Source organism: Hipposideros armiger, unplaced genomic scaffold (genome assembly GCF_001890085.2).
Source record: "Hipposideros armiger isolate ML-2016 unplaced genomic scaffold, ASM189008v1 scaffold_216, whole genome shotgun sequence".
Classification (NCBI taxonomy): domain Eukaryota; kingdom Metazoa; phylum Chordata; class Mammalia; order Chiroptera; family Hipposideridae; genus Hipposideros; species Hipposideros armiger.
Window position 1 is genome coordinate 368,884 of NW_017731566.1, and position 19,015 is coordinate 387,898.

The following is a 19,015-nucleotide window of genomic DNA, read 5'->3' on the forward strand; positions in this document are numbered from 1 at the left end:
CTCCAGGGCACGCTCTGGCCCTCTGGGCTTTTCCCTGAAGGGCAGTCCTGCCTCCTCTATGGCAAAACCAAAGTCCGACTGGAAGGCCGACAGTAGCCAACATCCCACACTCTCAAATGCTCGTGTTATTGCAAGCTACTGAGATTTCTGAATTAAAGTCTTCATTTATGTTGCTACAACTACATCCCACTCCGAAGAAGAAAGCTGGATAATAGAAGCACAGACCTACTGGTACGCAGCACCAATTCACATTTACTACACAAATATGTGGTCCAGTCCCCAGTGCCCTTCCTGATAAAATATACGCCGCCTCTGTACCATCTACTAATTTTTGTGAGTGTGTGGGCCATCTCTTTCTCCTCCATCGGCACTCAAATAACAAAATTAAAATACTACTGTAGAACAACGAAACTCAAGATAGTTACGCCAGGGTTCCGAAGAGAAAAGTTCTCTGGATGTGGCTTTACTTAAATTAACGAAACTATCCCTTTCCTTCCACTCATCTCGTTCCTGCCCATGTTTCCGAATACAGCCACGTTCCACCTCAATCCGGGAAGTGCAGCAAGAACCCGTGGAAGCCAGTGATACTGTACACCCATCCTAAGCCTGCCTACGATGTCATGTGTAAGGCCCCAGCTGTGAGGATGCTGGGATGTGTATCATTATATTCTTAATTAGCAAGTATGGAAGGCTGACTGAGTTCAGCAGACAGAAGAGGTGACGGGAGGGACCTACAAACATGCACATTTGTGTTAGGAGAGGGAACTGACACACATCCAAGGAACGTGAGAGTCATGCTTTAGGCCTGCTCTCCCATGGGAAGGCTCTCCCGGCTCCCCAGGGAACACTCAGTACTTGTTTCCTCCAGCCTCCATGATGGTCCAGAGTATGGTGGGCTGATGTTTCCATAAATCCATCTTGCCTGAGCTGAGCTGCACTTTCCAAAGACTGTGCCTCATTTTCCTGGGCGCCCAGCACTTGGCAGGATGCCTGGGTCACCCTGGACATCAGGGGCTCTTCACTGACTCGGTGACAGCAGCAGGGAGGACGGGAGCAGCTGGAGGAGGTGAGACCAGGTCTGAGCCATCAGATGGGAGCTCTCCGTGGTAGAGGGAGACGGGGGCCTGCCCTGGAAGGTGAACCACCAGAGGCGAAGGCGCAAAGCAGGCACTGATCATGGTGTGTGTTAGAAACAGTGTGGGAACGGGCTTGACTTCAGCAGACAGAGCGTTTCTCAACAACCATGCGAAATCGAGAGAGATACACAGGGTGAGGAAGGCTCTAGAAGACCTTAAAAAAAAAAATAGTTGCTTTTTGGAAGTGCTACCAAACGGGGACTCTCATGGGGATACGTAGAGAGGTGAGGTGTGGCACTGGATTAAACCATCCCTTACACATTTTTAGCCCAGGAATCACAGGTGAGTCTTGAGAACTCAGGCCCAAACAGCCTTTGCACACGTGACCATGGCTGACCACACACACTAAGTCCGTCTGTGGCCTGTGGCTAGGGCTGTGCAGCTGGGCTCCCAGGGCAGCCGTTTCTCTACGGTTGGCTGTCCACTTACAAGTAGAAGCCGATTATGAACATGCTCATTTTCCCCCTTTCGTTCTTGGCTTGCTACCTCTGCAGTAACCACAGACCACGCGAAGTCTACAGTTTGCCTGGACCGAGGACATAAGAGACACACTAAAACGAAACCACAAGAGGTTCTGTTTTAATGGTAATAGATGGGCACTCATGTGGCCTCACCAGAAAGGCTGATGGCACCTTCAACTCGAACTGATTGCAGCTGTAACGGACGGGTCCCTCCCAGCAGAAGTCCTGCCCTTGGTGTTCCAACGTGGAGTCCTGAGATTCCACTGGGACAAGGCTCAGGGGAAATAAGACTTGTTTCTTGGAAAAATCAATGTTCTAATTTTAGCTTCAGATATATCATGAGTCAAAACATGCCATTTAGTAAAAAACATATGGATTCGTCATAGTGCATCAAAAAGGCAAAACACTCCGAGAGGCTATTTCAGGCTATGCACGTTTTCACGGGAGTGAGACTCCCGTGCAGCCTAAGGAAGAGAGGCCACCTCTTCTGCAATCTCCAAACTCCATGGACCCCAGCTAGCAGCTGATTGGTGCCTTATTACCTGGCACCATCCCAGAAACAAGAGCAGGTGGGACATTTGCTATAATGTGTAATAATCTAATGCGCTCCTGAGTTGTGCTCAAAACTGGAGCCCTATGCCTAACATTTTCTGTAGCTGTCATGCCAATGGGGGAGAGGGAAAGAGAGGAGAAGGGAAATTAGTTCCTTTTATTAATCTTACATATGATTTTGGTGAGTTGTGGGAAGCCGTTTTACTGGACTCTTTTTGGACATAATTAGTTAGCAAAGCTAACTGCTGCACATAAAATTAATTTTTTACATTGATGGAACGTCTCATTTGGAGGAGGCATTTTTTTTTACCCGTTGATTTTTGCCAATATCATAAAATTTTGCTAATTCATTCCTACTAATTCAGATTCCATTTGGACAGAAAATGAGCAAAGGTTAACATCAGTATGTGCTGAAAAGCAAAGAACTAAGTAAATAGGGAAACAAAGAAAGAGGGAAAGTCTGGTCATTTCCTGTTCCCTCAAAACCCTCAACACCAAACCCCAAGCACAGAATATAAAACGGATGGTTCCCTTCCTCTATTGCCACTCGTTAGAAGCAGGCCAGTGTGAGTCCATGTGGCAACAGTGATTTACATTATGTGGCTGAAGTAATTGCCTATAGGTTTTCTGTTGGTTAAAACGTGTTTTCTGAAATCACAGGTATGAATGAACTAGGGCCCGAGCTGGGATGGTTTTTCTTCTGCCTCAAAACCTGCACTGAAACTCTGTGAATGCCCCCTGCCCTGCTTCCGACTGGAGAGCCATCAGTTCTTAAGGACGGAGCCCCCCCAGAGTAGCCCACAAATCGAGGGGCTGGGGCATGACCCACACGGGTTTGCTCCCATGTGCCCCGTCCCTACGTCTCAATCTCAGAGGGACAGTGGCATTCATTTCAGTCCTCTTAATCAATGACCTCTGAGGAAGAGAACAAATGTCTGCAAAAATATCATTTCAGCATATTAAAGAAAATTAAACAGGATAATGAATCTAACAAAGACACAGTCCAAAATCCATAAGCAGTTAGCTTTGCCCTGAGGAAAGGAGGACTTCCGTTTGGGCAGGATCAATGGGTGCTTATGAAATGGTCCGCGAGTTAACTGTTTCGCCGCACGATGGGCTCGTGTCACGGGTGAGGCGCTGCCTTCCGTCGCCTTCCTTCCGGGAAACTGTGTGTTAAGAAGGGCAGACTCACTTTCTCCACTCCCCCACGCTCAGTAGCCTATCGCTCAGGCACTCCCTCAGCATATGGAATAAAATGCTGACCCAATTAATCTTGAATTCTAGCCAGTGTCTTCGACTCCAAGGTGTCTCAACAGCAGGAAAGCCACTAGAAAAGCCAATAATGTCCTACGGTCCCTTTGCAGGCTCATCGGATGGCTTGCCCGGCTCTTGTGCTATCTCCACTGACTGATGGGACACGGGGAGGTGCTGGCAAGGCCATCCCAGTCACCAGCCCCCACTGTCAGACGGCTGCACCCTGCCTTGTACATCACAGCGCAGGCCAAACTGGAAGCCTCGCCATCAGTGCAGACAGGGTAAGAACGGAGCTGAGCCCAAGGAGTCCGCTCCTGTCAGCTGCTGACACCCCACAAAGTTTCCTTCAGACTATAAGTGCAGATTATAGGGCAAATCCATTTTATTTCTAATTAAAACAGATGGCAAATCCCATCCCAACAGTGAGTTTACTCGCACACTGATATTTCTTCAACTAAATACTCTCTCGCCCTCCCCACCTGTCCACATACATCTGTAGACGTGTGCACGTGTGTAGATAGGCACCTGTGCATATATATATATACACATGTTCACACAGACGCTACTAGTACTTTGAAATTCATTCTTCCTTTAATCAAGGCTTCCTCAAAACAATAAAAGATGACCTTCAGGAGACGGCCTGTACCCAAGTCTAATCATTTCAGGGTTTTTCTTATTCTGATCTAAGTGATTTTCCAGAGGCCTGGTGCTGTCATTCTGCCTGAGGTGGGGGCTGACTTTGCCTGTGGTTTTGTAATTGGCAAATAATATAACAACATTGCACCACTTCACCCCCCACCCCAAAAACAAACAAACGAAAAAACCTGGAAAACAGAAGGGAAAAGAACTCTTCCCCCGTGCATTGTCTTAATACCACAGCAAGGACCGTTTTGTTCTTTGTCTTCTGGTACAGTTTGGTAGAATGCTCTCTTTCATGTAAGACTGTTTCAGAAGAGTTTCTCTATGATACTAGATACTCTCCACAATGACCATTTTAAAGGCCGCACTGAGTGGCTGCAGCCCATCGTTTACAAACCGCTTCCCTATTGTTAGGCATTCAACTGCCACTGGTTTTCACACCTTTAAGCTGGAACGAACATGTTTCTAAAAGCTAATAATTTAAAGCAGCGTTCAGAGATGGCTCTCCATCACTAATCTAAAAGTACAGGGTTTATATATTTACAGCTCACATTTGATTATGAAATCTATTTTGAGGGTAATTAAGACATTTACATTCCATACAGCTCCTTGTTATCTAGTGTTCCCCAAGCCAGACAGGCACAGCCATGACTAGCCATTTTCCCCTCAAGACGGCACAGTCCAGTGAATTCTCAAACACAGCTTTCTTATGGGAAGTAAACGCCATGACCTCCCGTTGCTTTGGAGCCAAGGGATTAACTCCAAGAACCAGAGTCCCTGGTTCCCTGGGGTGACACGGCCAGGGCAAGCCATCATGTCAAATGCTACCTTTGTCCTATGCTTAGTCCAGAAGTCAAGGAGGCCCTCACCAAGGCTGTGCTCCGTGGCCAGGTGTGTCCCTGGGACCCACCTGCAGGTTCTCTGAATAACCAGCACCCAGATGCTTTGTGGCCACAGCTCAGGGAAGTCACTCAGATGAGGTCCAGCTGTTTGATGCTTTTTGAAGCTTATCGTCTGTGCATGGGTCACTTCAGGGTACAGAACTCCTGGGCAGGGTGGTGGTTTAATGCGTGGGATTCAAAGGAATAGGGGTGCGGCCCACTGGCTGTGTGACTGAGCAAGCTAAGAAAAAATTCTGGTGCCTCAGCCTCTAAATGTCTGCAGCATGAGAATAACAAGAGAGCCACACTATGGGGTGATGGTCAAGGTCAAGTAGAAAATGAAAGCAAGGAATGTAGAAGGCTGCCATTGGGTGAGGGCACAGAGCTCGTGGCCTGAATGTTGACGGCGCACGGGGAAATGTGGACATTCGTTTGCTGAATGCATGAATGACTGAAGGACTGATGCACGACCTAGTGTGTGCCAGAAGGTTCCATGTGTCCTGTGGCCTCTCATCTGCAGAATGCCCAACTTTCTTTCCCAACAAAATCATTTTCTTAATGGGAAAGATGCAGCCACCTTAATAGGAAAGTAACTCTTCATGTCCAGGGAAGTTCTAGTCTAAAGCTTTAGAAAAACGCCATCCAACCATCCAAAGGCACTCAACCCTATCTGGAGCCAAAATAAGTCAATGACAACACTCGCCTGGTGTGTTCCCTTTCACTGCGGTTGTTAGGACAACTCAATTACTATTACTCAAAAAAATATTCAGCAACAACACACTGAACTGATAAAAATTCCTATTTATTACCATCATTTTTGTTCACAAGGAAATGATTTTTATATACTTAGCAATTCCCTGTAAAACAGAAAAGAGCTTAGGAGAGGTTGGTTTTTTTTTTCCCATTATGATTATTTTGCCACTAGCAATTAATTTTTCTGATTTGTTTTATTAGTTTGTTGGTTGGGTCCAAGACTCAGAATATCTTTCCAAACCAGCAGACAGATGTAAGAAAATTATTTCACTGCCTTTCCTGGCAAGTCGTGCTGATGAATAGCATGGCAGGACAAACTGACTCAGACACACATTTTTCAGGAGTGGCAGGGAAAAGGCTGAAAAATTACCAGTAAATTGCTTTTGGTAAAAATGCTCTCCCTTTCAAATTTCCCCTAGTACAAAGGTCTCAGAATGATGGTGCGATACGTTCTGACTTACCTGGGCAACAAAGGCAGTGAAGGAGCAACTATGAGATAAGAGTGAGGGTGAAGATTTAATTTTCTTACTATACCCCGCTTTCTCCCGTACGCTCCCCACACCAGGTCCTTCTGTGAGCATCTTTTTGACCTGTGGGGATAAGTGTCTCTAAAAGGCATATATTACCTGCGCTTAGCAGGCACTCTCAGGCTCACCCACTACCCTAATCTAGTCCTCTCCAAACGTATCAACGTGGCTCCAGTCTGTGCCTTTACTGTTCCCTTGTCTCCAAAATGGCCCAGTCTTTCCAGCGTCAAATTACGAAGGTCTCCAAATATGCTCAGCACCTAGGAGAGCACCAAAGACCGAAGAAGGTTCGTCCTCTGCCTTCTGCAAACTATCCCCGATCATGATTGTTTCTGATTCATTCTTTGGTCAGAGGACACACAGATGTTTCAGTGGCGTGTGGACTTGCCTCGCTGTTGGCTCAGTGCAGAGCTGCAGAATAGGCACTTTAGGACCCACTGTCCCCCTGGGAGGTGGGATACTGCCACCGGTTCCTGGTCTTTCACGTTGCTTTCTCACAAGCCTTACCTTTCAGGTCACACTGTAGCCACCCAAGGGTGAAAGGTCTAATGCCAATGATTCTCACCTGGGACCGTGGCTATGCCCCCCCCCCCGCCCAGGGTCACTTGGCAGTGTCTGGAGACACTTCTTGCTGTCACACAGGGCTGGAGGGCTACTTGTACCTGGTGGGTAGTGGACGCTGTCATTGTCGTGAGCCCCCACGACAAAGCCTCACCCAGCCTTTATGCCAGGAGAGCCCAGGCTGAGAAGCCTGCGTTTATCTAATGAAAATTCTGCCTGGAGGATTCTGATGTTCTCTTACATAATGAGCAGCCCATCGTTAGGACACAAGTGAGGAAGTACTGGGATTTGCTCTAAGTTCTTCACTCAGTAACACGAGTCACGTCCGGCAATATCCCAGCGCCGTGCTGGCCTGAGGCCAGCATAGCCAGAGTCCCCTGACCGCAGGGAGGGCCAGCTCTGTCACACTCCCACACATGGGTGCCTCCCTCTCTCCCTTTGCTGAAGCACCGCACCCATGCAATCCTAACTCGGGAAGAACTAAGGATGTGGGGAGTCCTGGCTCTCTGTCTGCGCTGAGCTCTCAGGCTCCTCTGGGACAGCCCAAACGGTCCATTGTCAACTGGGCTGGGCAGTGCGGCCCGAGCCTGCTCGTGTTCTCTCGCAGGCTCATGTCAGTGACGTTGCCGCTCTGGCCACCTTGCTCTGATGCCAGGGCCCTGCGCACCCCAATTCCTCCCCTCTATTTCTTCTATTGGGTTGTCGGCAAAGTCATGATGCATTTTTGCAACAAAAAGCATAGAAAAAATACGTCATGACTTTTCTAACAACCCAACAGAACACAAGGGGGTGGGGGGGTGGGAAGCGAATGCTAACTCACAAACAACGTGCTAACTATACTTCTCACTTTAAGTTCAACCCTCAAGAAAGTTCTTCCATGTGCAATAAACAGCTGTGAATCAGCCCAATACAGTAAGGTTTCTACCCCACTGGTGTCCCGGAGAGGAGTCACTGGCCACCTGCATCTTTTGAGTTGCATTAATAATTCAGCTCAAGATGAATTTGCATGATTAACATAAAGCCTCGTGATTTTATTTTCTTTCAGCATTAAAATACTGAAACCACCACCATTGTTTTCATTTTCAGAGGTTGTGATCAAAACACAAAACTGGATTCCAGAATGAATAATGTCTCTTAGAAAAAGTACTTTCAAAGACCACTCTCAATGGAATCAAAGAAGTGCTACACGCCTTTGTAGACACAGGGAAGCCCTGCTCTTTCTATGGGTGTGTTAGCCCACAGGGAGCGAGCCGCATCTCCAAGATTGTCCTTCACGCCTTCCCCGTAGAGAAGTGTGGCCCGCTATCCCATGGCAGCCAGGAGGGCTAACACACATGGATGCATTTCAGCTCCTCAAGGCAGGGCTCTCCACACTCACCTGGTCAGGACCTGGAATCACCAATGAGTCTTTAAGAGGAAACAGCCGTTCCCTTGGATTCCACTAATAGATCGATCACGTCATCCGCAGAAAATAGTAAAAACCCAAACCAGATTAAGTCGCATTTGGAAAACCATCTGCCCATGAGGCAGAGACGTGCATGGGAAACGATAATTTGCAAAGCAGAAGAGGCAGCATCGGTTGGGCTTCTTGACGAATATAGTAAAACAGGTTTGTCTGATGGGAAAACACGCATTACTATCAAAAGAAAAACGTGTGCCTCTCACACGGCGCAGGAAGCAGGCTCTCATGCCCGAGGACCATTCCGGGCTGTGCCCGCCTGCTTCTCGGCCTGCACGCGTTTCCTTAACACAAAGGCCGACGTTTCTGTTCACAAATAGTTAGGGGGCAGGCGGTGGTCTTTGGGCGCGAAGTGCGCGCTGCGCACGTTTGCACGCGCGTGTCGGTGGCGCTGACACCTCTGTTGATGTTTCCCAATGCAGGAACCATGGTCAGTAAGGACAGCGGGAGATGCGTACTCACATCATCGGAGAGTGACGTGGAGCCCGCCGCCTGCCTGGCCCTGGAGATGAAATACGCGCTGGATCCCAACCGGCAGATCAAGAAGCGGAACAAGGCCTTGCAGGTGCGGTTCAAGGACATCTGTGAGGCGCAGAACGAGCAGAGGGGCGCGCAGCTCTCCGCCGAGCAGGCGGCCGAGAAGCGGGAGGCCAAGCCCGCGCCCCGCAGAGCCTACCGCAAGTACATGACCGTGCCCGCGCGGCGGTCCATCCCCAACGTCACCAAGAGCACAGGCGTGCAGACCTCGCCGGACCTGAGAAAGTGTTACCAGACCTTCCCTCTGGACCGCAAGAAAGGGACTCTGAAAAGCCTCCCCGCTGCGGACGCCTTTAAAAGTCAAAACAATGGGTTTGTAGTGGATTCTAAGGAGAAGCGGGAGGAGGCGTCCCGGGAGGAGGCCCGGCCGTGGGTGCAGAAGACCACGGCCTTGGTGTTCCATTCCGACGAGCACATGAACGCGCTGGACCAGCCCGCCGGCGTCAACTGCGCGGAGCCCTGCAGAAACCCCGACGTGCGCGGCTGCAGGGACGCGGCTGCACACAGCGCCCCGGGGCGCCCCGCCCAGGAGCCCGACCACCAGCGGCCCGGGGCAGCGACCCCCAACGCTGAGGACAGCACGCCTTCCGCCCCCGGCAGGGTGTTCAAAACCGAGGTGGCCGCGGTGTACGCACCTGCCCCCGCGGCCAAGGCCTTGTCCAACTCTGCCGCCGCCAGCGAGTGGTCGCTGTGCCCCGCGGCCGAGGAGGAGCGGGGCGGGGCCGCCCATGTCAATGGGCTCCAGGCACCCCCCACGCAGTGCCTGTCCCCCGAACGTAGTGACCGGCCCCTGCAGACTCAAGCCGCACCGGGGCAGCAGAACCAGCCCTGTCCAACAGAGGTCGCTCTGGGGGAAGAATGCCAAAAAATCGTGCCTCCCACAGAAGTGGTGGACCTGAAAGCACAGCTGCAGATGATGGAGAATTTGATCAGCTCAAGCCAAGAGACCATCAAAGTGCTGCTGGGAGTCATTCAGGAGTTGGAGAAAGGAGAGGCTCACCGGGAAGGGTAGGTACACATGCTTCTTAAGACGCTCTGTAGGCTCATCACCCCAGGGTCCATCGGTAGCTCTCCCAGACCCAAATCCATACTGAGGCGAGAGCCAGCATTTCTGCGGACAGGCTATGGGCCCGAGCACAGGGCAGGCCCAAAGGGGTCACAGATGGTTTGATGACGCTAGACTTCATTGCATGCTACCTTCAAGGTTTACGTGTTAGCCGGCACTCACCCGCCTGGCCTGGAATTCAAACCATGTGTGTATGTTGCATGGGTTCATGCAGCTTTTCTTGTTATGTCTGAGGACCAAAGGTTTATGGTAGTGATGAAGTGTGAGAGGTATGCCAGTCCAAATAGCTCATCTACACAACAGACGACCCGCCCCTTAGGAATCGCATTATGGCAGAGAGAGGAAAGAATTCAGATGGCATTTTGAAAAGTAAATGCTGACTCGCTCATAGTAAGCAATTGGAATAGCCTTGACATTCAGGACGGTACAAGGTTTTCTACAACAGACAGCATGTTTTACTCTCCTTACCTGACTCGCTGAAGCAACGCCCGTCCTTCGACGAGCCCTATCTGTGTGACTACAAGACAGATGCCTTTCCCCTGACACTGCTGCCCTATGTGTCCAGCTGGGCTGTAGAGGGAATGATACCAGCTGAACAGCCAAACTGTCTAGCATCTTTAGAACTTGGAATTGTGTAACAGCAAGTTTAAAAACAAATGACTCAAAAGGTAGGAGCCCCTCAGCTAGGAAGGCGCGTGGGGGCCAGGCAGAGTGCCACGCTGACACAAAACAGCCAGCGCTGCTCTGGCTCTGTATGTCCGAAAGCCCGTGGCCGACTGGCCTTGGCCTAGACAGCCAGACCTCCTAGTTACCATTCCACCTTGAACCTGTCTGGATCCGCTCCAGCCTGTGTTTGGGAGGTGGCATCTGAGGCGGTGCCCTGTTGTCTCATGTGATCAGCCCCGAGCCCTGGGGAAGTGAGCTGTGGGCAGCAGTACGGTAAGCCAGGGAACGCATCCTCAGGGCAGCAAGCCACCCCACGCACAGTGTGCTCCAGAGACTGCTGTGCTTGTGTTACACAGTGTTTGCATATTGCACACAACAGGGAGGGCACAGCCTCTGAATTCCAAGGCAGCAGGTAAGGCTTCAGCCCAGGCTCCCAGGCAAGGCGCCAGGTGCGGGCTCTGCCCCTGGCTTCTGGCTTCTCCAGCTTAGTGAAGGCGGCCCATCTACCAGAGGAGTGAATTCTCAATAAGCCCCACTTCCGGTTTACACAGCATGGTTTGCAGTCGCTGGCGGGAAGCAAAAAGTTGCTGGCCAGTGGTAATCTAACAGTAGATTGAGAGTAACCTAACATTATGGAATGTTCTCAAATGGCCTTGTTCGCTCTTAGGCGCACATCTCCATTTTCACCCCATTTCAATCATTTAGACTCGAGTAGGTACATGTTCCAAAGCAACACACTAAGATGAGTCCACAGGCACCTGTCTGTCGATCAGTAGACCACATTCCCACGGAAAACTGAAGAGCCTAAACAGGGACCTGATCACTGACTTGGATATTGTGACTTAAACCAGATGGCAAAATAGAAAGGTACGAACACTACCAGTGGGGCAATAAAATTCGCCAAATGTTATAAAGCCAAATAAACGCATATGCTAATGTGCATGCTTACAGGGGTACGTGCAGGAATGAAAGCCTGCAAAGGCTGAACACCCACGAACCCGCCCCCCCCCCAAAAGGAGAACCGTGCTGTATGCTATGTGTAGGTTCTTGTTTACATGATTAGAACAAGTGTGGAGATTTGTTTTAAATTGGATCCTCTGAGTTCTTGGAGACTGTCTCAGTTTACAAAGTGGTTCCAAGATGAGAAAGACAAGTCCAGGTGGGAATTCTGGCTCTGAGGACTTGGGCAAGGGCGGCACCTCTCTGGGCCTTATTTCTTTATCTGTAAGTTGGAGATAATGGATCACCCGTCCTGCAGACGGAGCGGGAGAATGACACGGAGAGAGGTTGTAATGTGTTTAGCCCAGGGCCAGGGCAGCTGGACGGGCAATGTCTGCTGGTGCTGTGAGTGTCGGTCTTGCTGGTCAGCAGTGCTGGGGTCTGGGGAACACAAGGCAGCCCCCTGTCTGAGTCCAGCGTGATGAATACACCTCCCCACTCCGAGCACACAGGCTGCCAGCCAGTGCCATCCCCGAAAGCCCTAAGCTGCCCCGTCCAGTACAGTGGCCACTAGCCACATGTAGCTGTTGAAATTCAAACTCAAGCTAATTACAAACCAAAGTTCAGTTTCTCAGTTACACTGGCAACATTTCCAGTATTCAGGGGCCTCGGGGTGGCTGGCTACTGCAGAGGACACATTTCCATCATCACGAAAAGACCTTCACCTGAGGCCCCGAAACTAGGCAGAGCAAGGCTAAGGCTGACTTGACCTCAAATTAATCGCTAGTTCAGGTGTTGTCTGCACAGGCCAAGCTCCTGATAGAAAGGCACGTCCCCATCCTGCTGAACCCCCACATTTGTTCCTAAGAACCTTCATTTCCTCCCCCTTCTCTGAGCCCTCAGGACACAGAAAACAATGAAGCAAGTGGTTTCAAACGCCCAGGCCACTTGAAGGTGACCCCTCTTACCCGATGCCCAGGGTCATTAATTTGGCCAACATTCAAATGAACCCGCACTCTTTTCTAAGTCAGAACCCAGGAGCAGACAGCAGCCTCGGGGGCGGGCAGATAGGAAGCCAGACCCTCCTGCATCCCTCTCCCAGGTGTCGGGGTTCAGCAGTCATGGCGAGTGGGATACAGGTGCGCGGGCGCTGCTTCCACAGCTGGCTCCGGGCAGAGGAGGGGGTGGCGTTCGCTGGTTTTCTGCTGCCGAGGCCTGGACCTGAAGCATGTTCCAGGACCGTCACTTTAGAGCAGCGGCTCTCAACCTGTGGGTCGCGACCCCTTTGGGGGTCGAACGACCCTTTCACAGGGGTCGCCTAAGACCATCGGAAAACAAAGATATTTACATTACGATTCATAACAGTAGCAAAATTACAGTTATAGAGTAGCAACGAAAATAATTTTATGGTTGGGGGTCACCACAACATGAGGAACTGTATTAAGGGGTCGCGGCATTAGGAAGGTTGAGAACCGCTGCTTTAAAAGGAGGAGCGTGCAGGACCTGTTTTTTATACTCAGTCTGAGCTGAGAAATGAGGGTTTTCATGGCAGAAAACAGGAAAGCGCACTTTATGTAGATTATTATACTGTCATTATGTAACATGATGAAGGATTTCATGACCAAGTTCAAGTATCAGTGGAGTTTTCCTTGGGAAATATTCTGAAGTTTATAATAAGAGTAGAGAATGCTCAGAGGCGAGGTAAAATCAATTTCTGTCTCCACCGCCCACCCCCCAGTTGGCTCGGGGGCGCCTGCTTTGTATAGAATTTGGCCTGTGTTAAGAGCAGTCCCAGGGAGGGCAGGCATCTCGCGTGCATCGCGGAGCCCATGACTAGGAATCTGAGTGACAAATCCTGCCCCAGTCCACGTCGCACCGCCGGCTTGAGCCAGGCCTGGTGGGGCCGTGGCGTTGCTCTGGTGCTCAGTTAGGACAGGGCGAGGGAAGGCAAGGCTCTTTAAACTTGGCTAGTGGCCGTGGGCCAAATTATGTTTCTTGAAGCACAGTGAATGTACAACTCTAACAGGACGCCATTTCACTACTGAGTTTGTCTGGCAAACTCTTTGCAGCACTTCTTATTCTGTGCATAGGAAATTTCTGTGTCACCACCCACAGCCGCTTTCAGCAGTTTCCAAATTATTTTGTGTAAGAGACCCAGTAATCTCATTTGCTCATGTAGATCTCCAAAGGCCTCAGCAGAGAAAGTTTTCAGTTTAGGCAAGTTACTTAATCTCCCTGAGCTTCAGTTCCGTCTTCTACCAGCTAGGGACGGTGGAAGCTTAAAGGTGATGTCTACACAGCCCCTAGCAGTAACCAGTGCACGGTGGACACTGAATAAGGGGCATATCCTACGATGAGCATTTCAGGAGGATGCATTCCGTAAGTAGGTAGATGTGGAAAAGTATTCAAAATCATGCCTTTCAGTCCCTTGTGAAATGTTCGGCCAGTTCACTAAAATCATTCACTTTATGCAGCACAGGCATGAATGCCGAGAGTCACTCTGCGTAGCTCACAGCTCTCATATTATTCTTGTCTCTCCTCAGGAAGTTCAAGGTCACACAGGCTACCAAAATAAGCCACTAATGCAGTCACTGAAGGCTGCAAACCAGGCGAACGGGGCACCGAGTTTAAAAACCCAACCAACTCTTGTAATGGCCGTAATTCCCCAGAACAGCGATGGGTCGCTGGGCGGGAGCCCCCGTGACTCACGGCTGCAGGCCTGCAGTGCTCACAGTACACACACCAGCAGCTATGGGTGGCACCTCCGTGGGAGATGGCCTTCTACTTCTAAGACTATATCCCACCCATGAGTGTGGTGATGCGTCTGTTGGCTGGTGACAGCCTAATGCTACTCTGCTATTTGGAGAGAACCTGGAGAAATAGTGAGAAGCTTTATTTGAGCTACCAAGGACGAGGGCAGGATCTGCCGTTGTCCGGGGTGAAGGAGGTTCTCTCATTGGTCAGGTCTCTCCCAGCATCTGCTGGGTGCTACCTGCAGGCTCAGATGTGGGGCAGGAGTGGGGAGCAGCAGAAGCCAGGCCATACCAGCAGGCCCTTAAACGTGACGCACAGGAAGAGATGAAATCATGAAGCTCAGGGTGGGGGGTGGGGGGTTGTGGCTGTACCGAGTCAGAGCAAATGTGAGACTCGCTTAAAGAAAATCCTAAATAACCAGCCAACCCTAGAAGCCCAGTGGCTTGCAGGAAGTGACCTGCTACCCACTCACGGGGTCCTGCTCAAACTGCACTGAGTAAGGGTTTCCCTATGGGGTGATGCCCAGTTCTCCCATGTGCAGGGCACACAGTGATAGAAAAGAAAAATAAGCCATGCAGATCCCCTGAGGTCAGGGTCTTTGAGGGCGGCACTTGTAGTGGCTCTAAGGACAAGGAGGCGGGAGTAAAGATCTGAGGGACAGCACGGAACCCAGTGCAGACCCCGGATTAACGTTCGCTCAGCTTAGGTTCCTTCTACTCACTAAAACCGGGGGACAGCCACGGAGTGGGAGAGGGGTGCGTGCACTCACACACGTAGAGGGAAGGAAATAGGCTCGCAGGATGGATGTTTACTGGGAGATCTCAGGGTCAGATTCCGATTTGGTAGATGTCAGCACACTTTATCTGCCAAGGGCCAGATGGTAAATATTTTAGGCTTTGAGGGCCACACAGTCTATAAAAATGATGCAGCTCTGTCACGATGTCATGAAAGCAGTCATGGACAACACACATACCAGTGACAGTGACATGGCTGTGTTCCCACTAAACTTTATTTACAAAAACAGGTGATGGCCAGGTTTGGGCCACAGGCCAGAGACTGCCAACTTCGGTGCCACCGTCTTGTAAATACAGGGACCACCTCGACACAACTGAAACCGAGTCCGAATATGGGTGCAGGACAATCCCAGGTGTGTGACTGCTAGCCAGACAGGTGTCTCGTTCATATACATGTTCAGAAAGCTTCTACCAAGAGTCTCCTAAGTGGTGGGCACTGCGCCAGGCAGGGAGGGGGTAGAAGTCAAATGCGCGCGGGCCCACCTTTGAAGAGTTCACAGGTCATCACTCCAGGCACCGCATAATTGTTCACCAGCCCATCCAGCCTTGGGATTCTGCTTGGGAAGTGCGTGTGTGTGTGTGCACGCGCATCTGTGCGTGTGTGTGTCTGTGCGTGTGTGAGGGAGATAAGCACACACTTGCCATTTAGATGTATAGTGCAGACATTACAGCATTTCTCTAAACCATGAACAAGGTCTAAGCCTCCCACCAGCAGTGATAAGAGGCTCCCACAGCACAAACTTGTGTGACGTGACTCGCTGATGCCAGAGGGACAGGAGTTAAATACCTGCTTTGTCTTATGTCCTCATCGTGACAAATCCTTCAGAATCAGGTACTCCTGAGAAGGGCCTGTCGGGGGATGAGAAATCACTCCGAACTTTCTCTAATTACCCATGCCCAAATAGAATAAATGCTGTATCACAATTACGGAGGCAGCATCAGGGGACAATTCCATTTGTTTAAGTCACAGAGCAGAAAGCACCAACGTGGAAAACTGTGCATTGCTGCGGCAGCCTGGACAGACGCAGGAGTCACCAGGGTCTCGGCATGAGATTCTGACTGGGAAGGCCCCAGGTCCCCGCCCTGAGAGCCGAGGGGAAAGCTGGACAGTTAGGCCATCCCGCCACCTCAGGATGGCTGGGCTCGCCACAGAGGGACGATCGGGCCGCTCTCGCCAAGCCTGCTGCCCACTTCATTGAGGTCAAAGCCTTCCCCCTGGTCAGCTGGAGGGGTCCAACTGAGAGGGGAAGGTGGGCGTCGCTAGTTTCTCACTAGCCTCTGCAGATATGCCAAGGATCCTTGCGGACCTTCCCTGGGAGGCGGCGTGCTGCCTCCCGGGCGTCTGGCACAGTGCATCACAGGGAAGCAGCAAACAGCTCTGGGCAGTGAGACCAGGTGCAGAAAGGCCCTTCACCAGCCAGTGCCCTGCTGTCCTGTCCTGTTTCCTGTGTGACCGGGAGGAAAATGGCAGCATTTCACTTTCTAACGCCTTGGATACATCAGTGCCGGTGTCCCTCTCCGCACATTTGTTGTGACCCCCAAACATCTGAAAACATATCCAGCCAGCCCACCGAGGTCTGCCTCCCGGGCAACTGGCTTTTCCATCTTCCGGGCATGAGATCGAGACGGGGAGCAGAGCGGAATGACCCGCGCTCAGCTCGGCCGGTCCCGAGTTGGCACCTTGCCCTGCCCCTCCCTCCGCTAATGGTGCTTGGGCAGGATTATTCAGCTCTCCAAACCTCAGCTTCTTATTCTGTAAAAGACCTGAGAACACCTGCCTCCCGAGTGTCTCTTGGGGTAGGCTCGTTTATTTCCAAGGATAGGAGGGGATGAGGATTCCAGAATGGAGACCTCAGGCTTCGTACTTGTTTTCAGAGGTAGGTACAGGGCAAGTTTTTTCTGTGCCATGGCCAGGGCTGTTGACACGGGGCCAGGAAGCAGCGGTGAAACCCAGCTCACCCTCGCCTAGTCGCTCTGAGCTGCACGTTCTCACGTGAAAGAGAATGGTCCAAATGAGAGGAAGGACTCAAGGCTCCTTTCTGCTCTAAAGACAGGTTTTCAGAGGTGTCCTAAAACATGTAATGTCAGTCACTGCCGTAAGACACTCACAAAAGTTTATAGGGGAGAAGCAGCGACAACCCTGTTGACAGATGTCCATCATTAAATGTATGTGGTGCGCCCACTGTTAGGTTCTTTTGTCTCCTCCGGACACTGAATCTGTTCCTTGTCACTCCACCACCATAATGTGCTGGAGTTGGCTCTGTCCTTTTTTCCCCCTTTTTCTGTTACAACTAATGACTTTTAGATATTTGTGGTAAAATATTCAATTTCTGAAGTCCAAGTATAAGTTGTCATATTTTGGGACTCTAAAATGGAAGCACACCTCATATTCTCTCTAGCATTTTCTTCATTTAGTGCACAGAGCCATGGGGAGCCGTCTCGATAGCTTATATTTATATAACTTCGTAAACACTATTTCTAAGTTCCTGAAAAATAATAGCTTTTCCATCTTTAATATGAAAAATGAAGCAAATATATTTCTAAGAGTGTAAAACACATTCCGCATTCTTGCTCTGGGCCCCATGTAGGTATCACACATCCTTGAAAATGTAATTTAAATAATCTTCCTGTGCAGAATGACAAAAGAGATTCCAAATACCTCCCCAGCCTTTTAAGTTGGTCAGTGAATAAAAGCCTCGCCACCGAGCCACGAGGCAGTTCAGACGCCCATTTGCAGATAAAATGAGCAACTCAAAGCATGACATGAACATTTATGGAACTTATGGATTTGTGTCCCCAAATTGGGATTTTTTTTTTTTAAAAAAAGGGATGAAATGCAAGTTGTAGCTTTCAGACACTTTCTTAGACCCCATGCAGTTCCTGCCAAGCTCTGCAGAAATGGTTTATGTTCTACTCCTATTGGATCCGTGGGCAAGTTGCAGGGAAATGAGTCTCTGGGCAGAGCACCTAGCAGAACGCATCTATTCTGAGCACCTCCAATATGCCGGCCATGCAGCATTGTCATAATGACTCCTCAGAATAACACGGCGAGGTAGGAATTATCTCCAGGAGGAAACTAAAGCTTGGTCCTGCTAAGTGACATTCCCCAAGGTCAAAAGGCTCCTGGGAAATGGCAAAGACAGAACCCACATCCTGTCCCGTCAGGCCCGAGCCCATTCTCCTCCTCCTCTGAACATGGGAACCCTGGTCTGTGGGCACAGAATTCAAAAGCAGGCACTTTGGTTGCTGCTGCAAAGCTGGGCTCTTCCTTCTACTGGAATGGGCTGTGAAGCCCCGGCACCCCAGACCTGGTAAGGTCTGTACGAATTTATGCTCTGGACAAAGCACCCTGCCAGCAGAGACCACCATTCGAAGCAATTCCAGAAATAAAGCATAGTTTTAAGGATTCATAACCAGTCAGAGGAATCCCCTCTGTGAGGTAATTTCAGAAAGATGGAGGCCACTGATCTTGACATACCGGAACCTGAGTGCCAAGCAGAACATCTACCCACGAGCAGCCTTCCTGGGGCAGGGCCTTCCCGTGCCCTCTGCACCGAGAGCTGCTCATCCAGGGACCACCCCGTGCCCGTCTGTCTCTGACTTCCTCAGATATATGTCCAAGTTCACCAACAAATAGAAGGAAAGGTTTCCATGCAACATGAAAGAAGCACACATCTATTTGAAAGGCCCTATTTGGAAGGACGGTCATGAGGACTGAATTCCTAGGTAAAGATGATCAAAAGTGGGCATATTTTGACTAACAATGGAGGAACAGTTTCTCTACCGATGTGTCACTGGTTATAGCAACAGGCTACCTCCCCAGATAAAAGTCTCATCATTGAATTTTATAAATGATGGCACCCCAATTTAAAGATGTTAACTGTCAGCTATAAGAGCTCTGAAGCGCTGGCTTAAAAGTCAGGCTTTTGAAACAAAGCACAAAAGCTTCATGAAGAGTAAGTTCTGATTTAAATTTGGTAACTAAACTGCTCTAAAAAAGCCCATCACAAGAAATGATAAATCCAGGATAAAAGCC

General features: G+C 50.1%; 2 protein-coding genes across 3 annotated transcripts in view; one reads left to right on the forward strand and one right to left on the reverse strand.

The window, feature by feature from the left end:
• DOCK1 (dedicator of cytokinesis 1) overlaps positions 1–19,015 on the reverse strand; it is a 461,498-nt gene that overhangs the window by 232,346 nt on the left and 210,137 nt on the right. The gene's annotated exons all lie outside the window — the stretch shown is intronic.
• Positions 1–19,015, forward strand: part of INSYN2A (inhibitory synaptic factor 2A) — a 57,954-nt gene that overhangs the window by 10,251 nt on the left and 28,688 nt on the right. For both annotated transcript variants that reach the window (XM_019654210.1, XM_019654211.1), the window contains exon 2: positions 8,646–9,768. In XM_019654210.1, coding sequence (XP_019509755.1) covers positions 8,651–9,768 — 1,118 coding nt within the window. In that variant the 5' untranslated portion in view covers positions 8,646–8,650. The remainder of the gene's footprint in view (positions 1–8,645; positions 9,769–19,015) is intronic.